The 22,152-nt window shown below is 43.2% G+C and overlaps 1 protein-coding gene across 2 annotated transcripts in view; it reads left to right on the top strand.

Annotated features, from left to right (window-relative positions):
• The window catches only part of LOC137657861 (ADP-dependent glucokinase-like), a 76,887-nt gene that overhangs the window by 28,838 nt on the left and 25,897 nt on the right, over window positions 1-22,152 (top strand). For both annotated transcript variants that reach the window (XM_068392461.1, XM_068392460.1), the window contains exons 2-5: window positions 13,626-13,822; window positions 14,786-14,976; window positions 16,889-16,988; window positions 17,534-17,670. In XM_068392461.1, coding sequence (XP_068248562.1) covers window positions 13,722-13,822; window positions 14,786-14,976; window positions 16,889-16,988; window positions 17,534-17,670 — 529 coding nt within the window. In that variant the 5' untranslated portion in view covers window positions 13,626-13,721. The remainder of the gene's footprint in view (window positions 1-13,625; window positions 13,823-14,785; window positions 14,977-16,888; window positions 16,989-17,533; window positions 17,671-22,152) is intronic.

The raw sequence follows: 22,152 nt of genomic DNA, 5'->3' as shown, positions 1-22,152 counted from the left end.
TCTTCTCGCCTTTAAGCTGAAAAGAATGGCCATTTCCTCATCTTCAGAACTTCTGTCCTCATATGTAGTTGTGAACTTATCTGTCCTCAGTCAGAAGTGTGACCTCCCCCATGGCACGTGGTTTGAGTTCTTTGGTCACTAGAAGGATTTCCGTACGAACCATTACGACACACAACAGTTTGCCTTCTAACTTGGAAGACGGTGTTCCTACTCACCTTGGCCTCAGCCAAACGAGTTAGCGAACTTCATGGTCTTTTGTTTGACGTCACCCATTCAGCTTCATCCCTGAGCTTGTTGCCTAGACTCAGAATCCAGGTTTCGGATCCTAGATTCGACTCCTTCCGGATAATGTGTCTCCTCTCTGTAACTGTCGACCCAATCATCTGTTACTGTGCCAAGTAAGATGTTTAAGGCGCTACTTCAAGAGATCAGCCGTAGTTCGGCCCAGAGCGCCCGCACTGATTGTCAGCACGGGCAGAAACAAGAGGATGATCACAGAAAACACATGGATTCGTAGGGTCACTGACCTTGCTCTGAATCCCGATCCTCTTCCAGCACATTTTCCCTGCGCCCACAATGTCAGGGCGTAGCTACATCTCTGGCCTGCAAGAAGAACTACTCTGTGACGCAGGTATTGCAAGTGGGAGTGTGAAAAATGCCAAACTACGTTCATCGCCCACTACCTGCAAGTTGTGACACAAAGGAACCTCGATATGTTTTCTATCGGTCCTGTGATGGATGCACAACAGCTGGTTTAGTTCCTCAAGCTCCCTAATGGACAAGTAGCAGAAGGTTTAGGGTATTGGTTACCCGGATTTTAGTCTGAGTGAATGAAAGGGAGAGTCTGGCTTGTTCCCTTTCTTCATCCTCCCCTCTCTTGGGAAAATAAACATCCTGGGTCTTCTGCACAATCTGACCTCAAACCTCTGCAGGTAAACCATTGCTCCCTTGTGTATCCTAGTATTGTCCCAGTACTGTTGCGCCCCCATACTCTGGCGAGGTGGTATTTGGAATGTCTCGGTCTCCTCGGTTATTTCCTTCAAGTCTCAGAATAACCTTTACCTTGACAGTCACATTGCTAGTTTCTCACCACACACAGCTTGCGTAGCCCGCAGACCATGCTTAGCAGGTTTAGCGAGGTCTCCTTATTGTCGCTCTAATCTCTGCACAATAGGGTGTACCCCGGGGAAGGCCAAAAAGCCAGATTGGCAGGGACATCCACCCTTCTAATGGGTGAGTCACCCCTATTAAATAGAGTTGGTTTATATTTCAGTTACGGAACAAATGGCAAATTCAGAGGTAATTTGTATTTTTCCTAACAATACAAACCTTAGCTATTTAAATATACTTGCCTGCCAACCCTGTCCTTCTTTGAAGTCCTACCTCTAAGCAAAGTGAGCTCAATCACAGGTGTGTGAGTGAGAGGGGTAGCAAGCTATCCCTCCTACCCCCCCCCCCTTCCCCGCTAACTAGCGGGATGGGTAGTTAAATTTCAATGGCTCGTCCTTTCAGCTTCGCCGAAAGTAATACCCTTATTAAATAGCCAAGATTTGTATCGTCGGGAAAAGTACAAATTACCTCCGAATTTGTTATTTTCAAGCTTCTCAAGAGTCATACCCATATGTAAAGATCTCACGTTTGTTTAGTTAGGAAAAATAAAAATTACATTATTGCAATGTACTTCCAAATTTTTCATAATCATTTTGTACTGGAAAATAATGCATCTCCTGTTGATTCTGTTTATTTGGGAGTACTTCACATCAATAACCACCATTTTTGTGGAATTTATAACAATAAACCAATGCAGTTGAAAACTCTGTGAGCTCAGAATTCTTTTGCAGTAGAGAAATACTATGTTTACAGTATTGTATTTATTTGAGAAGTGTTATAAATCGGGCTTAGATTTAAATAGAGGTTTGTTGAATTAAATGGTTGTGAATTATTATTTTTCAATTATAAACTTACCCGATGATCATATAGCTGTCAGCTCTGCTGCCCGACAGAAAAACCTACGGGCGGAATACGCCAGCGATCGCTATACAGGTGGGGGTGTACATCAACAGCGCCATCTGTCAAGTAGGTACTCAAGTACTCGATGTCAACAAAGAACCAATTTTCTCTCTGTCGTGCCACTGGCAAGACCTACTAAATATGCTGTTACTAACTGGATTTGTTTTCACAACTATTTGGTGAAGTACACTATTCCAGTTTTGAGCTTTCGCTATGCAGGGGTTTTATCTTCATTTCAAAACTTGAACTCGTTTTGGATAGATTTAATTATGGTGACAAAGAGAGTATGGACTCTCTTTCACTTTTAAATGGCCGACCCTTCCCTTAGACGGAAGTGTGTTTAGGTTTTTAGTAATTTTGCTTAACACGTTATAGATCTATATTTTATATCTCTCCGCCTTTTTTAGGCCTCTTCGATTAACTTTCCTTTTACAGTATTATAAACATATAAAAATAAATTTTTATGTTTTGTTTATATGCGACCTTTCCTAATAGTAGGCGGTCCTAACTTGGAACCGAAGTTAATCAACGTTGAGCCCGTTATATCGTATTTAGCCTTTAAAGAATTTATAACTTTTTAAATTTAATGTTTTATGAAAGAATTTCTTTGATAGTCTCGTACTGTTTTCAAAGATGAACTAACGTTTAGTTTTTTAGTCTACGCAGTTGTTGACGTTCAGGACGTTCAACATGCGCTCTATCGTTACGATAGAGAGAGAGTTTTTCACGGTTTCACTTTGCAGTAAGAGTAAACCGATTCTAGCGTTTCGTTCATTCTTTCTTAGCTTTAATGGTTTTAATTCTAAATTAAAGGAACTTTTTATTTGGAAAACCTTTGTTTTTTCCTTTAGCATATATCATGTTTTGACGATATATAATTGGGCTCTTCTCTCAGGTGCGAAATCTAGAGAGAAAGAGAGAGATAGAGACGGAGGGAGAGAGAGGAGAAAAAAACGTTTCGTTCAAGCGGGTAACGTTGTTCTCGTTTTACTCTCCTCCCTAGTCGCTGTAGGGGAAGAAGATAAAACGTTTCTAGGGTTTTATTCTTGTTCCCAGGCTATGTGCGGTGAGAGATTGTTAACGTAGTTTATTTGAACTAGTGTTTAGTCTCTTTCCCAGCCACTGAATTCTTTATCTTTATATATGTTTTCTGTTGCATTATACGACTGTTTTCGCAATTACTACCTTTTAATGAAGGGTAGGATTGCGTGTTTCAGGTAGAAATCAGTAAAAGTTTCGATTTCAGTGAAATAAGTGCAAAACAGAAAATCAAAGTGATAAAGTGATATGCCAAAGTGTTACAGTGTTGCGTCCGAGGGTTCGTCTGTTCGTGCCTGTCGTTCACCTAGTCCGGGACCTCTTGCAAGCTCCCAAGCCCAGGGGAGAAGTAATGTCGAACGACTTATGGGTTCCTCAGGCCTTGATCAACGAACAGACGTTTCCCTCCGTGGTTTCGGGCGTATCTACCCAAGATCGCCCCACCCACACAAAGACGAGAGAGCCCATTTACTTCTCGTCTGCGGAAGAGGTTTCTCGTAAGAAACCTTGGACCAAGGTCTCGCAGCTTTTTAAGTGCAAGTCGGTCCCTTCCGCGCAAGTCCAACGGCCCAGGTGTAGCCACTGGGTCAGTTCGGACTCGCTGCAGTCTTCCGATGACTGCACACCTCCTAAGAGAGGTAAAGCGGTACCGCAACAGGCAGTAACTCCGTCTGTTGCCGCACCCGCTGTTTTAGACCCTCAGTCACAACGGACAGTAGCTCCGTCTGTTGCCGCTTTTGTAGACCCTAAGTGGTCTTTACTGCAGTCTATGCAGACTCAGTTAGCTGCGGTTATGCAGGAGTTTTGTGCGGAGAAGGTTGACACTGCTCCCGTTAGCCTACAACCTGCCACGGTTGTGCGCCCAGCTCACGCTGAGGCTGCCTGCTCCCACACTCCGGCTGCGGAGAGGTTGGCGCTGCACCCGTTAGCCTACAACCTGCCACGGTTGTGCGCCCAGCTCACGCTGAGGCTGCCTGCTCCCACACTCCGGCTGCGGAGAGGTTGGCGCTGCACCCGTTAGCCTACAACCTGCCACGGTTGTGCGCCCAGCAGACGCTGAGGCTGCCTGCTCCCACACTCCGGCTGTGAGAGCTCCTCCACCCATGCGCAGTCGACCCTGCCAGACGCATGCTGACTCCCACAGACGCACGGAGCACTCCGTTGCCGTGCGTGAGCTACCACAACAACAGGAGGGTGGAGTTAAGCTGCCGTGTTTTGACACGGTGCGTCAGCCTCCGCAACCCACTGTGGTTACCGCCACTCGCCCGCAGCAGACTAGTCAGTCAGGAGTTGAGGCTTCCCCACACAGCTTTGGTTGTTGCCAGCTCACAGACTGTCAAGCAGTTACATGACGTTGCCTTCTGGTCTGCTACTAATGCACCAGTGCTGTATGTCCTCACGCACCTGTTGTGGTTGACAGTTCAGTTTTTTGGACAGTTCACAGACTGTCAAGCAGTTACATAACGTTGCCTTCTGGTCAGCTGCTAATGCACCAGTGCTGTATGTCCTCACGCACCTGTTGTGGTTGACAGTTCAGTTTTTGACAGTTCACAGACTGTCAAGCAGTTACATAACGTTGCCTTCTGGTCTGCTGCTTATGCACCAGTGAGACCCTCACTGAGATAACCTAGCTTTTCTCGGACAAGGTTCCTGTAGATGAGAAAGTGCTGTTCTCCCTCCTACTGATATTCCTTTGAGGACTCTGTCATTTGGAGAGGAGCCTTAAGCTGCTTAGCCTCCTATGGACTTCAATTAAAGCATTACAAGGCTTCCAGGGATGGTAAATGGTTCCGCTTCAGTCGCTAACCCCGTCTGTTGCCACACCTGCTCCGGTAGACCCTAATGGGCTTTGCTGCAAGACATGCAGTCCAAGCTTGTGTCCTTGATAGAGGACTTTTTACGGAGAAGAACCTTCTGGCCAACAACCTTCCTACCGGTTGGTTGTGCGCCCTGTTGACACTGAGGTATCCTACTCGCGTCCGCCAGTTGAGGTGGTTCCTCCGCCGATGCGACCCAGTGTGGGTTGCCAGTCGCACGTTGACGTTAAGCGACGCTCGGAGGTGGTTGTTGAAGTGTGTCACTAGGAAGACGTTCAACAACCAGCAGAGGTGACTTGTTGTGACGCAGTGTGTCAACCTCAGCAACCCGGTAGGCTGTTGACTGCACAACCCAGACAGTCTAGACAGTTTCGGGTTGACGCTGTACTTCCTCGCGTCCCCATGGTTGACAGTTCACAGACTGTGCAGCAGTACCATGATATTGCGTCCGGCTCCGTCACGCATCCACCAGTGCGACCGGATTCAGCGAGTCAGACGTTGCCCACTCCGTTGCCGTTTCCTCATCAGTTTCGGATAAGGAACCCTCTGATGAGGACGTTGCTGAACTAGACGATCAACCCCCAGCCCTGCTATCCTTCCAGAAGATGCTGAAGAAGGAACGCTGCCCTGTCAGGCTGTGGATGAGTCTGGTAAGGACACTGTCATCCGTGGTTCTTTTGTGTCACTTGGAAGACTACACCTCCGTCCTCTTCTGTATCATCTAGCTTTTCACTGGAAAAAGGACAAGACGCTAGAAGCGGTCTCGATCCCGGTTTCCGGAAAGATAAAGTCTGGTCTGACTTGGTGAAAGGACTTTATCAACCTTAGAAAGGGTCTTCCCCTGTCTGTTCAGACTCCCAACCACGTTCTCTTCTCGGACGCATTGGACGTAGGCTGGGGTGCGACATTAGGCGGTAGGGAATGCTCGGGATTATGGAACTCGAATCAAAGGACAATGCATTTCAACTGCAAGAAGCTACTGGCAGTACGTCTGACCTGGAAAAGCTTCAGGTCTCTCCTTCAAGGCAAAGTGGTGGAGGTGAACTCGGACAACACCCGGCTTTGACGTACATCTCCAAGCAAGGAGGGACCTACTCTCTGACATGGTACGAGATCGCAAGGGACCTCCTCACCTGGTCAACAGGTCTAGACTTTTCACTAGTAACGAGGTTCATCCAAGGCAACTTGAATGTCATAGCAGATTGTCTCAGTAGGAAGGGACAAATAATTCCAACAGATTGGACCCTCCACAAGGATGTATGCAAGAGACTTTGGGCCACCTGGGGCCAGCCAACCATAGATCTCTTCGCAACCTCGATGACCAAGAGGCTCCCAATAGTTTGCTCACCTATCCCGGACCCAGCAGTAGTTCTTATAGATGCCTTTCTACTAGAGTGGTCACATCTAGATCTATATGCATTCCCTCCGTTCAAGATTGTCAACAAGGTACTGCAGAAGTTCGCCTCTCACGAAGGGACAAGGTTGACGCTAGTTGCTTCCCTCTGGCCCGCGAGAGAATAACTCACCGAGGTACTTCGATGGCTAGTAGACGTTCCCAGAACACTTCCCCTAAGGGTGGACCTTCTACGTCAGCCACGCGTAAAGAAGGTACACCAAGGCCTCCACGCTCTTCGTCTGACTGCCTTCAGATTATCGAAAGACTCTCGAGAGCTAGAGGCTTTTCGAAGGAGGCAACCAGAGCGTTTGCTAGAGCAAGGAGAACATCCACCCCTAGAATCTACCAATCGAAGTGGGAAATCTTCCGAAACTGGTGCAAGTCAGTATCCGTATCCTCGACCAGTACCTCTGTAACTCAAATAGCTGACTTTCTCTTATATCTGAGGAAAGAACGATCTCTTTCAGCTCCCACTTTCAAGGGTTACAGAAGCATGTTGGCATCAGTCTTCCGTCACAGAGGCTTAGATCTTTCCAACAATAAAGATCTACAAGACCTCCTTAAGTCTTTTGAGACCACGAAGGAGCATCGTTTGGTTACACCTGGTTGGAATTTAGACGTGGTACTAAGATTCCTTATGTCAGACAGGTTCGAACCGCTTCAATCAGCCTCCCTGAAAGATCTCACCTTTAAGACTCTTTTCCTGATATGCTTAACCACAGCTAAAAGAGTCAGTGAGATTCATGCCTTCAGCAAGAACATCGGATTCTCATCCGAAACGGCTACATGTTCTACATCTTGGTTTTCTAGCCAAACACGAGCTGCCTTCTCGTCCTTGACCAATATCGTTCGATATTCCAAACCTATCACATGGTTTGAAATGAACTAGAAAGAGTATTATGTCCTGTAAGAGCTCTTAAGTTCTATTTAAAAACCTTTACGAGGCCCGTCTGAAGCTTTATGGTGTTCAGTTAAGAATCCATCTTTGCCTTTGTCAGAGAATTCTTTATCCTATTTTATCAGACTGTTAATACGAGAAGCTCATTCCCATCTGAATGAGGAAGACCAAGCTTTGCTGAAGGTAAGGACACACGAAGTTAGAGCTGTCGCAACTTCCGTGGCCTTTAAACAAAATAGATCTCTGCAAAGTATATTCGACGCAACCTATTGGAAAAGCAAATCAGTGTTCGCGTCTTTTATCTTAAGAATGTCCAGTCTCTTTACGAGAACTGCTACACTCTGGGACCATTCGTAGCAACGAGTGCAGTAGTGGTGAGGGCTCCACCACTACAATTCCCTAATTCCATAACCTTTTTAATCTTTCTCTTGAAATGTTTTATTATTGTTTTGGGTTGTCCGGAAGGCTAAGAAGCCTTTCGCATCCTACTTGATTTGGCGGGTGGTCAAAGTCATTTCTTGAGAAGCGCCTAGATTAGAGGTTTTGATGAGGACCTTTAGTATGGGTTGCAACCCTTCATACTTCAGCTCCTAGGAGTCGCTCAGCATCCTATGAGGATCGCGAGGCTCAGTAAGGAAGACGTACTTAAAAAGGCAGAGTAATTGTTCAAGTCGACTTCCTTACCAGGTACTTATTTATTTTATGTTTGTTATTTTGAATAACTGCTAAAATGAAATACGGAATACTTAGCTCATAATAATGTCAACATGTAATGCTGGTCTCTACCCACCCCCCTGGGTGTGAATCAGCTATATGATCATCGGGTAAGTTTAATATTGAAAAATGTTATTTTCCTTAGTAAAATAAATTTTTGAATATACTTACCCGATGATCATAAATTATAGGACCCACCCATCCTCCCCAATAGAGACCCAGTGGACAGAGGAGAAAATTGGTTCTTTGTTGACATCGAGTACTTGAGTACCTACTTGACAGATGGCGCTGTTGATGTACACCCCCACCTGTATAGCGATCGCTGGCGTATTCCGCCCGTAGGTTTTTCTGTCGGGCAGCAGAGCTGACAGCTATATGATCATCGGGTAAGTATATTCAAAAATTTATTTTACTAAGGAAAATAACATATCATGATTAATAATGCTATTCCCTTTGAAAGTCTATTTTCTGCGTAAAATTTATAATCATATATATACATACTTGAGACAAACACTTGTTCAATATCTCTTGAAACACCTGTGCAACAACTATGTTCATGATACAGTATTTATATATACTGTATGCTGTAACCTTGGTTAAAGTTTGTGTTGGTTAGTTTGCTTTAGTTATGTTTTTTTCATTCATTAGTTTCTTACATTGACACATCTGGTGGAATTTATTTTATCTCTATGTGGGAAAATTGGCAGGAAAGGTTTCAGTGTAGTTACTCTACAGTACATTTATGTACTGTCATAATTGTTTTTAACATAAGTTGGCTGATAAGTGCTTACGTAGAGAGTAAGCAGGTTGTAAGAAGACACCTGTTTGTAATCAACTGTTTGTTTCTACACGGATACAAACCTTCATCGTCTAAGTAGGAGGCTAATTCAAGCACAGCTGGAACTCAGCAGTTGAAACTTATAAAGAGGTGTAGTCAGTAGTCGATGATTACCTGCCGGTGGCGGGGGAATCCCCACCCCATGCCGGTGTATACACTGAATAGTCACTTTAATTCCTGTAGCCAAAAGGGATTTTGACGAAGGAAAAATCTATTTCTGAGCGAAGGACCTGTGTCGCCCAGTGAAATGATCCTCTAGCACCATTTCTAAGGCATAGTTATTGCTGAAAATACTAGAGAAAAAGAGATGCATGGAATGCCTGGAATAAACCTAGCTCGCTCACTCATTGAGTGTCGGTATACCAAACTGGGGCGTGATTGAACCACGACCATAGATCCCTCTCCTTCATCAAAATACCCCCATCTCTACCCCTACATCTTCCCACCCCCCATCTTCATTCCTCTTCAGCACTCAAATAACAGACGTGCTATCAGCTTCTCCTTAAACTTGGCGCCGGGAGATTCACCTGTTTCCTTTAATGAAACTGATGAGCATCTTCCTCAGGAGTCTGTAAAGTTTCGTATCTCATTCCTTTTGATGATGCTGTGCTACACATTTGGTGTTAATCCCTCTAAGGGGGATCAAACTTCAGCGTACAGTATTATAACATTGTCATTGGGTCTGAACTTGAGTGACCAGTTAATATTCTGCCCTTGACTCAAACTACCCTGTTTGTCCAACCCCCACAAGTTTGGAAAGAAGGTGGTATTGGTAGAAACAAATTTTCTTTTCCAGGCTCTGGACTCTTAAATTATTGTTTACCGATGAACGCGCTGCCTCGCACACGCAACCTACTCCAGCTAGATAAAAAAAACCCTGCCTCTCCAGACCTCGTTTGTGTTCATTGCAGTCCTGACATGTGCGCTCTCACACTAGCACGCTTGACTTTTGCAAGACATCAACCGTGCGCTCCCACACAAGTACACTTACTGATAGTGCACACAGTGACAGAGCTTCACTCAATCCCATGGATCCTCTTGTGCCTCCTTTAGCGAATTCTCTTCAAGGAGATATGAACTTACGTCCCAAACCTCCAATAGCTATTACACATATGCATTCAATGATCACAAAGCTAGCGAAGACAGGCACGATCATTTGAAGCAATCACCTTGGTGCACAGCTCCCAAGTGTGCTAGTAGTGTACACTCCTACTCCCCTCCCTGATGGATAGGGGATATCTAATAAAGAAGCACACAAGGGCACAGTTTCTGCAAGCATTCAGCTTAGATCAAGATGTTCACTGAACGGAGAGAAACTAGTATCATAGGAGTGTCTGTTCGTACCTCTAAGTCCGCTTGGTCTAGGTATGTAGTTAGCTGACTTCTTACACAATGCTGGTCGGTAGAAAATGTGGCCGCTGCCTTTCCTTTTCTCATAGTGGCCAATTGCAGTACAGTAGTCCTTTAAGCTCAATTGATAGATTTTTCATATATGTTATTCTTACTATTTCTCTCTCCGTATTAGGGACAGTGTTGCCAAATCCTTCATCAAGGATGAGGAAAGAGATGGCAAGACTTCATACTACTTTGCTTTATCTCAGCCATTTACAATCGTGCACATCTTAGGGAGCGCCACCGCACTCAGTCACCACACATCTGTTGGAGATTGCTTGATCTTACAGGAGCGCCATGTTACCTGGTTGCTCACCCATTAGTTATACTAGGCAGGTGTTCACGCTCTCTTTAGGGAGCGCTATCTCACCTGTTCGCCATTACATTCTGCAATATTAACTGCTTGTCATTGTCCACGCACCAGTAAACCTGCTCACGATCGATTCTGCACCATCTCGCTTGTTTCGATCGATTGTGCGGCATCTCTTCTCCTCTTGATTGATCACCCACCATCTTACCTGCTTGCTAGAATGCACTCCTATTGGAGAACTTTGATCCCGCTCTCATTTGTAATTTTGGTTATATAACAGGGGGTATGTCTTTCTACCTATTCGTATTCATTCATATAACTTAGAGCAATCACATGCTTATACGCCCCTATCAACTCGCACACGAGCTTGCTCACGGGTTGGTATGCGAGCTTCTGATCACAAGTACTTCCCCAAGTGGCGCACACTCATCGATTCATGATGTCACCCCTCTTCACATTCTAGTGCTCCCTACATTCCCCCATCTTAAAGCTACGCTCATCTGGTAAGCACTCACATTTGCCTTCTAGTAAAACAGTAAACTTGATCATTCCTGCTTCATCAGTGAATTCCTCAAGGAGAGAAAATACTTAACGAGAACATTCCCTCTTTGAAGATACGTAGCGGTATGCGATACAAGTGCTTACACACCAGTTACCTGTCCTCGTACACAGAAATAAGCATTCACACTGCCAGTAGGAATAAGGGCCTTGCCATTATCTTCCTTTCATGCAAAGTATCCTGTGACTTTTGGGGGTGAGGGAAAAGATACATACCAAAGGTCGTTCACTTGGGAACTGACGTTGGTACCTGCTGAGTGTCAATCGTCATAGGTCTTGTGCCGAAGGAGTTGCCCTCAACCGAGTGCTAATGCTGCTTGCCTTTTTTAGGTATAGGTGTTTTTACTTAACGCAGCTCCCTTGGGTCTGGACCAAGCAGTTGCAACCCTGACCCTGTCTGTGTTGGCTGAAAGGCTTGCAGATCAACACATTTATGGCTTTGGAGGCCACAACAATGTCGACCCTGCAAGCGGCATCATGTTTAGACCACTGGTCAGGGACAATTGGATATTTAGCCTCAAGTGAAGACCTCTCGGACCTGGAGGAGAAGAGGCAGTTTAAGGACCTCACTCTATCAGGAGCAAAATCAGGTGAGTTCTTGGTCCACCAGGCAGCTAACCAGTGGGATAACTGGATCCTGGAGAAGCAAGATGTAGTGGGTTTCAAGTTCAGGAGGTAAGTAGAAGGGAGAGAGGTACTACTGAACTTGAGAAATTTCTCACTCAAAGGGCCGTCCTCTTTTTTAGGAGCAGGAAGAACCTGCGGCTGAAAAGGGGACGATGTTGAGCCAAGATTCACTTCTCCACTAAACAGTGTCATTTAGGAGACCACAAACTTCCTCGAACAAATGTTCCAAATTACCTCCCCCTCCTAGATAAATTTTGGTTCCGCTCTCTAGAACGGAGACAAATGGAGTGACTTCATAGCCGCACCATCATCATTGCGGAACTTTACGGTTTTGGTTAGCCTTTTTCTCAACGAAGGGCTTGGAATCATGGAAACAGATGTAGGCGAGGCCCTAGTTCACGCTATGGCTTGCAGTTCCTCAATTCAGCCACCACCAGTGAGTGAATACCTGACAGAGAAATGGATGAGGTGGTGATTTCACGGGGCAGAGCAGTGGATGGTGGACATTCTTCTGATCGGTTACAGGTGTCCTTTCACTAGATTTTCCCCTTCCTCTCAATCGAGCACTGTGGACGTCCTTCTATCACCGAGGAACAATGAAAGACCTCACTTCGCATTCAGAGGTGCAGACTATGCTTGTAAAGGCGGTTATAAAAGAAGTCTATGAAGCCCTCTTGGCTTCTTTGGTCGTCTGTTTCTGGTCAAGAAAGCCTTGGTGTTGGAGACCCGTATTAGCTCCCAGTCGAGAACGAATTCATCCATCAAACCTTGTTCAAGATGGAAACTACCAGCATGGTCAGACATGCGGTAAGGAAAAACAATTTTATGATTTCACTCAATCTCATTGATGCTTTCTGTACTAATTTCATAGTGAAACCAAGTTGAGGTGGTTCAATTTGGGACTAACGTAAGGTCACGTAAAAGAGTGTAACACCAATTTAACATAACACCAACTTGATTTGCATTTAGGGTAATATTCAGAGATGAGTGACGTAAAGTGGGAACTGCCATAAACCTGGATACTACTGTTATTTTAACAGTCTTGCTTTCCCCATCACCAACAAGCTTGATGCCACACAGTATTCTATAAGTTTTATTGAAGCTGTGACCTGATTGTGGAATGATCTTAATTTGGTAGTTGAATTAGTGGAACTTTAGAAGTTCAGACTTGCAAATGGTTTTTTATTGATCAGGTCTGGATGTCTCATTTCATATTTTATATATGACTTACTGTTTCTATTTAACGTTTTTACTGATCGTAATATGTTATATTCTTTTTATTTCTCATTTATAGTCCTTTCATTTCTTCTAATTCCTTTCCATACTGGGCAGTTTTCCCTGTTGGATCCCCTGGGCTTCTAGCATTTTGCTTTTTAAATTAGGGTTGTAGTTTGACTAGTAATAATAATACGGCTTTCCTGGAGGAACTATTAAGAAAGCTATAAGCTGTGACTAAAAATGTTTCAGATCACTGCTGATTTTTTGTGCATTCTTCAACTTACAAGACTTAGTCTTAAAAATTTGCGTGTAAAGCTATGTAAGATAATGAGTATTGGTGAATCACATTTTTAAAAAATATAGTAAATTTTCCTATGCAAGCTATCTATCTATCTATATCATGGCACTTCCCCCCGATTTTATGAGGTAGCTGACGTAATAAAAAGAACTAAAGGGGATTTTCCTTCTCATCCTTCCTCCCTGCCTGACGAGGGACACAATATAATACTGTAACATTTAATGTTCTCTTCCCTGACTCTCTTGTTCTGTCACGACAGTACTGCTGGAGGGGTGGATATTTCCTTTATTTACCAATTTTTCAATGTTTTTGATTTGCACAGAAACTAATAGGCTATGCAAAAGTAATAGGTTTACATTAAAAAAAAAAGAATTTCAAGCTTATAGTATATTACTTTTCTGCATAGAGTAGCAATTATTTTTACTTATAGGTCGTATGTATAATTATGCAGTTCCATTATTTTTATTATGAAATAATTAAGAATAACAAAATCATGTATGACTTTCCTTAGGTAGAAGAGCAGCATGCTGTCGGTGAGGTTCGCATTGCTGTGGGGTATGGTGCCTGTAAAGATATTTTCGTCCGAGGAGCAGATGTGTTTGGTGCTATGGTTCCTCCAAAGAAAACTGCGCATTATAATAGTATAGAGTCACTGAAACATTTAAAAGAGTTGTATGCGTTGTTTTATTCCGCTGGATCTGCGGCAGAGTAAGTTGGTTTGCCTTTTCCTTTTATATTTTGCATTGCCATAAATTCTTATTCAGTTTGTATTCTTGAACAGTTTGTTATTTTACTTTTGTCATAAATTCTTATTCAGTTTGTATTCTTGAACAGTTTGTTATTTCACTTGCCATAAATTCTTATTCAGTTTGTATTCTTGAACAGTTTGTTATTTCACTTGCCATAAATTCTTATTCTGTTTGTATTCTTGAACAGTTTGTTATTTCACTTGCCATAAATTTTTATTCAGTTTGTATTCTTGAACAGTTTGTTATTTCACTTGCCATAAATTCTTATTCTGTTTGTATTCTTGAACAGTTTGTTATTTCACTTGCCATAAATTCTTATTCAGTTTGTATTCTTGAACAGTTTGTTATTTCACTTGCCCTAAATTCTTATTCTGTTTGTATTCTTGAACAGTTTATTTCACTTGCCATAAATTCTTATTCAGTTTGTATTCTTGAACAGTTTGTTATTTCACTTGCCATAAATTCTTATTCAGTTTGTATTCTTGAACAGTTTGTTATTCCACAAAATGTTCAGATGTTTTTATAGAACTAACATTCAAAATCACTAGCTTGCAAACCAATCTCTTACAGGGTAAAGTTTTTAGTAGTTTTTTTGCATAATCAAAACAAATACTGAACATACAGAATGTTATATAGTTAGGTTTTATTTGGATGTACTGGTACTATGAAATCCATAGATTATTGGCAGTTATTGGATAATGTTACCTAAGACTTTTTATTTAAAAAACTTTTGTTCAATCTAAATAAATGTCATACTACACATGATTTCCATTATCTGTTTTGTCTTATAAAAGTTTACTGATGTTTTGGAGTGTGTTGCTGAATTTTAAAAGAATATTTACTTAGATGCAGTATTCTATTCACTGCAATAAAAGTACTTCAAATGCTTCTCATTAATATGCACTTTGTTTTTGAATTGCAGGAGATATGTTGGCAATGACACTCTCTTCAATGAATTAGTTGGCGCAGCGGAAGCAGTGCCGTCATCATACTCTGCCTTAGGTGGTAATGCCCCTGTTATGGCTTCGAGGTTTGCTATCGAAGGTGCTCGCGTCCTGTTGGCAGCTAAACGAAGTCCATATGTTGTGAAACATATTCATCCAGGTGTTGAAGGTACATTAACATGTGTTATTTCTATGAATCTCCCCTGATGTTCGTATTGTTTCTTCAGAAGTCCAATTTAATCGACATAGCCATAAAATTTAAAGATTTTCCAATTTCTTTTATATCAACAAATACATGCCCGTAACTAAAGAAGAGAGTCCTCTAGCAGTAAGTGGTAGGGAACCCAGGTTGCCACATTAGGTAGTAAAGTCTTCAGTCATCTCCGTCGACTGGTCACGATCGAACGCTCTCAGATTGTTTACATACATGCACTGTATTTTAAGATGATTCTCCCTTGGTTGAGTTAGAAATTATTGCCAGAATTTGCATAGGAATTATTTCTAGGATATCATGATCCGTATTCCAGTTGTGTATCATGTCGGGGGCAATTCTGTGACTTGTATAATTTTTGTGAAGAGCATGTTTCACTCTCTGTACCACTCATGGAAAAGTATTTTTCAATTGTTGCCAATCAAGTTAACAGTTCTAACACAAAAGAAATAGTTCAGGGGAGAAACTTAGGAAGACTATGCTAATCGATTATAAGGTGAGGGCAAAGATATTGACACATGTTCACCTTTAGACATCACTCAAGTTCAGATATTTTTCGATAGTGATGAGCTTCACAAGCTCTAGTGAATCTATCCTTAGTCCTGCTGATTCTGTTCCTTCTCAACCCGTTGCCAAAACTAACCTAATCGCTCCATAGTCATGATAATATTTCATATTTCTGACCATCCTTTACATTCAGATCTCCCTGGACAATTCTATCCTGTTCGTATTACTAGGCAGGCAGTTAATTCTAATAGCCAGGCCTTCTCCATCACGAGGCTCAATACTACGCAGTACTCTAGAAGTTTTATTCCAGCTGTTACCAAGTTGTGGAATGATCTTCCTAATCGGGTGGTTGAATCAGTAGAACTTCAAAAGTTCAAAGTTGGAGCAAATGCTTTTTTGTTGACCAGGCGGACATGAGTCTTTTTATAGTTTATTTATGACATATTTGTTTTTGATGTTGTTAATAGTTTATATATGACATGTCTGTTTTTACGTTACTTATTTTAGAATGATTTATTGTTAATTTATTCTCTTCATTTATTTATTTCCTTATTTCCTTTCCTCACTGGGCTATTTTTCCCTGTTGGAGCCCTTGGGCTTATAGCATCTTGCTTTTCCAACTAGGGTTGTAGCTTGGATAATAATAATAATAATAATAATTAAGCAAGAGTTCTGAATGTACACAGCATTCCACAGATTCAAAATCCTCACACTTTATTTGCTTTTGTAAATAAGGTGTGCCATTTAACTCCCAATATTCTCCTGAGCATTTTTTTTTCTCAAATCTACTAAATCTGTTGGAGATTGTTCCATTGTCATACCATGACTCATGTCCATATATAACACATCTTACCAAACTTATATATAGCTTGATTTTTATATATAATTTCAGGCGATATGATTTCCATATTTTACTCATCCTAGCCATTGTTTGATTTGGTTTTTTCAATCTTTCATTAAACTCTAATTCTGAAGACTAATTTCTATTACCTATTAATTAAACCTCCTTATTTTATCAACTGTCTCCAATTTTGCTGTCAAAACTCTCATAAGCCCATTAATAGGTTTTCTTTGGAAAAAAAATAAACATTCTGTTTAGTTTATGGCATAATTGTAAAAAAAATATGATTAATACTTTTCCTTTACCTGCTTCAATACATTTAAAAAATAGACTGGTGGAGCTATGCTTAGGTACAAATCATAACTAATGCATTTAGCATTTTGTTAAACTGTTCATTAATCCTGAAGAACAATATTTTATTAAAATAGTTAATATATATCTAGATCCTTCAAACTATTGAGGGACCGATGATTGGATGAAGAAGACAAAGAAGACTTCATTACAGTACGATTTCCTTTTCAGTTGGCGGAGGACGTGGGGACGTGGAAGATGATATTCATCTAATCTTTGAGTACAAGACGGGTGAGAAGTGGGGAAAGTATGAAGCCCCAAGAGCAAACAGGTTAGTCTTTTGGTGAAGAGGAGAGAAAGTACAAAGCCCACAGGTTCAACAGGGTAGGTTGTTTGAAAGATGATAAAAATGTCACTAGCATTGAAATTATGGAAGATTCTGGTCTGAAAGGTGTGCCATTTAACTCCCAATATTCTCCTGAGCATTTTTTTTCTCAAATCTACTAAATCTGTTGGAGATTTTTCCATTGTCATACCATGACTCATGTCCATATATAACACAGATCTTACCAAACTTTTATATAGCTTGATTTTTATATGTAAGATGTATAAATCATATATAAAATATAAAAATCATATAAAAATATAAAAATCAAGCTATATAAAAGTTTGGTAAGATCTGTGTTATATATGGACATGAGACATGGTATGACAATGGAACAATCTTCATACATTTTACAAGTACAAAGCCCACAGGTTCAAGAGGGTAGGTTGTTTGAAAGATAAAAAAAAAATGTCACTAGAATTGAAATTTTGAAAGTTTCTGGTCTGAAAGTTTTCCCTTGGCATAAGAAAATTGTTTTTATTATTTTTCAGATTCATCATTCATAGTGACAATGATAACCCAACAGTTAGCTCACTAGAGGAATTTGGAACGGAATTAAGCTCGTTCAAACCTAATCTATTAGTTGTGGGAGGTCTTCAGATGATGGACAATTTTCCCTTTCCTCCTGGTGAGTTTTATTCCTTTGTGTTTTTTTTATACATTTTACTTCAATTATGTTGACGTCTCGCAGGATTATATACAGGCTGGGAGGAATGTAGAGAGTAGAGGTCCCCTTTTTGTTTTGTTTCATTTGTTGATGTTGGCTACCCCCCAAAATTGGGGGAAGTACCTTGGTATATGTATGTATGTACTTCAACTATGGCTATTCTGCTATTTAAATGTTTAATTTTAAGTTGAGAGACTCTTCCTTTGAAATGATATGAAACTTTGAGAATTTAAGAGTATTTAACAAATGAATGAAAAGAGACTATTATCTTTTCTCAGTCAAATTCATTTTTATTTTATCCAGATTGTTTACATTTTTAGAAAGCTTAAAGTAGTTATGTAAATGAACTATGTAGATGATTATGGGTGTATGTGTACCCTTTATAAATTATCTTTATACACACTATAGCATTGACAACACATTTTACAATTTGATATTGAGGAATTTTCAATATTAAACTTACCCGATAATCATGTAGCTGTCAACTCCGTTGCCCGACAGAATTCTACGGGAGGGATACGCCAGCTATCACTATACTAGAAGGGGGTGTACTCACCAGCGCCACCTGTGGCCAGGTACTACAGTACTTCTTGTTGACACCTCCTCAATTTTTCCTCTGTCGTGCTTCCGGCAAGACGTTCTGGGATACGCTTATGATCTTGGAGTATTTTCACGGCTTTTGGTGAAGTATTTCTCTCAGATTTCGGCTGTCGCTTTACTGGAAAACTTCTTTATTAGCTTAGATAGCTATTATTTAGTTCTGATTAATGGTAACGATCTTTTTGCTTGATTTGGAATCCCCACTTGGCTAACTCTTTGATTCAAGATGTCTGACATTTCACAAGCCCCACCCCATAGACGATGTAGGTCTTGTAATAGGCGTATTCCGAAGGCCTCGGTAGATCCTCACACCGCTTGTTCTGACTGTAGGGAAAGACCCTGTCAGTTGGAAGATCGATGTGAGGAATGCGCCGGACTTTCGGAACTTGAATTTGTCCGATTTCTTAAATATTCAACCAAGTTAGAGAGAGAGAGAGTTAGGAGGAGTTCTTCTCGCTCTTCACTTTTTTCCTCACCTCATGATCCCCTACCTTTTCCTCCCCCTGTAGTGGCTACCCCCGAACCTACTATTTGCCCTCAACCTGATATGTCTGTTGTTTTGCGTGCCATTCAGGCTTTAGGTGACAAAGTGGAATCGGTGGTTAGTGATCATAAGTCTCTTATGGCCGAAGTCAAGGAACTTAAGGTCAAGAGTGCAGTGGGGGGTAATAGTGCCAGTGCTGTGACAAGTGCTAGTGTCAGTGCAGTGCCAAGTGCTAGTGTCAGTGTCAGTGTGGTGCGTGAGGGTACTTCTGTGCGTGCCAGTCGTCCTCCCAGTCCGGGACCTCTTGCAAGCTCCCAAGCCCAGGGGAGAAGCAATGTCGAAGGGCAAAAGGGTTCGGCAGGCCTTGATCGGCTCACAGAAGTATCCTCGGTGGTTGCGGGCGTGTCTTCCAGAGACCGTCACTCCCACCCGCAGACGATTGAGCCCGTCTTTTACTCGTCTGCTGAAGAATTGTCAGGGAGAAAACGTTGGACTCAGGTCTCAAGACCTATCAAACGCAAAGTCCAGACCTCAAGAGCTCTACAACCTGGCTGCAGTCATTGGATCAGCTCTGACTCGCCGCAGTCATCAGTTGACTGCACACCTCCTAAGAGGAGTAAGGTGCTGCCGCAACAGATCTCTTCTGTTAAGGCTTTGCCTCAGCAGACCTTAGTGTCTGCCGACCCCAAGTTGACTCTACTGCAGTCCATGCAGTCACAACTTGCGGTCTTAATGCGTGAGTGTCAGGCTGAGAAGGTTACACCTCCTCCTGTGATCGCTCCGCCTAACCGCAGTCCTGTCTGCCAGGCGTACGATGTTGAGGCTCCTCAGGATACCTTACCACGTACTGAGTTGCCAGTTTCCAGCGGTGTGCAGCTTCCTCCGCCTTCCTTAAGGCAACCTCAGCAATGGGAACAGGAAGCTTATACCTTACTTCCTCCGCTTCCACTTGCGGTTCCACCAGTGAGGCAACACTCTCTTGAGGTACAACAACCTCTCCCATCCATGAGGCAGACACCTCAGCTCTCGCTGCAGCGACCTCAACCCTCCTCAAGGCGAGAGCCTCAACACCTTAGCCTTGCGCCTCAGGAACCTCAACTCGCGAGACAAGAACTGCGTTCTGCGCAGCCACTACCTCAACTCTCGCAGCTCACACCTCAGGAACCTCAACTCGTTCCTCAGGAACCTGCTACTGCGCATCCGCTAACCTTACAGCAAGCGCAACTCTTGAGTCAAGACACTCATGCCAGGAGTCAGCCTCCTCAACCCATGCGCCTTCCTTCTGCTACTCCTTTTGACCAGCCTTTGCAGCCTGAACCTCAGGTTTTGCCTCAGCAACAGAGACTTGAGGATGAAACCACAAGCGTTTTTGCTCCCGCTCGTGCAGATTCTGCTGTTCAGCATACCTTACCTCTCACTTCGCTACACTCTGGTGATGAGGTTTCTGATGAGGCTGCACACCTGGATCCCTCATCAGACGTGGAAGATTCCAAGTCTTCTCCTCCTCCTATTGACTTTCGTAAGGTCCTGGCTCTTTTCAGAGAGGTATACCCAGACCATTTTGTCTCTGCTACCCCCCGCTCTCCGCCATCTGAGTTTTCGCTGGGCATGCAGCCAGCCAAGTCAACTTATACTAAGCTCGTCTTTGCAAGGTCCTCTAAGAGAGCTCTAAGAATTTTAGGGGAGTGGTTGCAGTCTAAGCAGCAACTAGGAAAGACTTCCTTTATGTTCCCACCGACTAAGCTCACTTCTAAAGCGGGCGTTTGGTATGCCACAGGAGAGGAACCAGGCTTGGGAGTACCTGCCTCTGCCCAGGCTGACTTCTCAAGTTTGGTAGACTCTCCTCGTAGAACAGCAATGAGGCGCTCTAAGGTTTGCTGGACCTTCTCCGATCTAGATCACTTCCTAAAGGGTGTATTTAGAGCCTTTGAGATGTTCAATTTCCTAGACTGGTGCCTGGGGGCCCTTAGCAAGAAGACCTCCCCTGCGGACAAGGACTCAGCCATGCTCTTAATGTCCTGCATGGATAAAGCTATTAGAGATGGATCTGGCGAGCTTGCTTCAATGTTTGTGTCAGGAGTGCTTAAGAAAAGGGAGCAGCTTTGTTCCTTCCTTTCTTCCAGCATCACACCTTGTCAAAGGTCTCAACTCCTTTTCGCTCCGCTCTCTAAGTTCTTGTTTCCCGAAGAGCTTGTTAAGGACTTGTCTGCGGCCCTGATTCAAAAGGACACCCATGATCTTGTGGCCTCTTCAGCTCGTAAGACTAAGGTTGCTCCCTCAGTCCCCAGGACTTATCGCACCCCAGTGGCTGATACTCCTGCTACGAGGTTTATTCCGCCCTTTCGTGGTAGAGCCCCCAGCCGAGGAAGCTCCCGTCCAGACTCTTCCAGGAGCAAGTCTAGGAAAGGTTCCAAGGCTTCAAAAAGCAAACACTGACTCTCCTCCTCTCCAGACAGCAGTAGGAGCCAGACTCAAGATCTTCTGGCAAGCCTGGGAAAAGAGAGGGGCAGACGCCCAGTCTGTCAGTTGGCTGAGGGAGGGTTACAGGATACCATTCTGCCGCAAACCCCCTCTGACCACTTCTCCCATCAACCTCTCTCCCAACTACAAGGAAAAGGACAAGAGGCTAGCGTTGCACCAGGAGGTGTCGCTCCTGTTACAGAAGAAGGCAGTGGTTATAGTCCGGGACCATCAATCCCCGGGCTTCTACAACCGTCTCTTTCTGGTGGCCAAGAAGACAGGAGGTTGGAGACCGGTGCTTGACGTCAGCGCGCTCAATGCTTATGTCACCAAGCAGACGTTCACTATGGAGACGACGAAGTCGGTCCTAGCAGCGGTCAGGCAGGAGGACTGGATGGTTTCGTTGGATCTGAAAGATGCTTACTTTCACGTTCCTATTCATCCAGACTCCCAACCTTTCCTGAGATTCGTTTTTGGAAAGGTTGTCTACCAATTCCAAGCCCTGTGTTTTGGCCTAAGCACAGCTCCTATGGTGTTTACGCATCTGATGAGGAATATAGCAAAATTCCTCCACTTATCGGACATCAGAGCCTCCCTTTATTTAGACGACTGGCTGTTGAGAGCCTCCACGAGTCGTCGCTGTCTGGAGAGTCTCAACTGGACTTTGGACTTGATCAAAGAACTGGGTCTGTTAGTCAATTTAGAAAAGTCCCAGCTCATTCCCTCCCAATCCATTGTGTACCTGGGAATGGAGATTCGGAGTCAGGATTTTCGGGCTTTTCCATCGGCCCCAAGGATAAGCCAAGCCCTAGATTGCATCCTGAGCATGCTGAAGAGGAGCAGTTGCTCGGTGAGACAGTGGATGAGTCTCACAGGGACCCTTTCATCGTTGGCCCTGT

Source organism: Palaemon carinicauda, chromosome 18, assembly GCF_036898095.1.
Source record: "Palaemon carinicauda isolate YSFRI2023 chromosome 18, ASM3689809v2, whole genome shotgun sequence".
NCBI lineage: Eukaryota > Metazoa > Arthropoda > Malacostraca > Decapoda > Palaemonidae > Palaemon > Palaemon carinicauda.
This window is presented reverse-complemented; position numbering and strand designations above follow the sequence as displayed.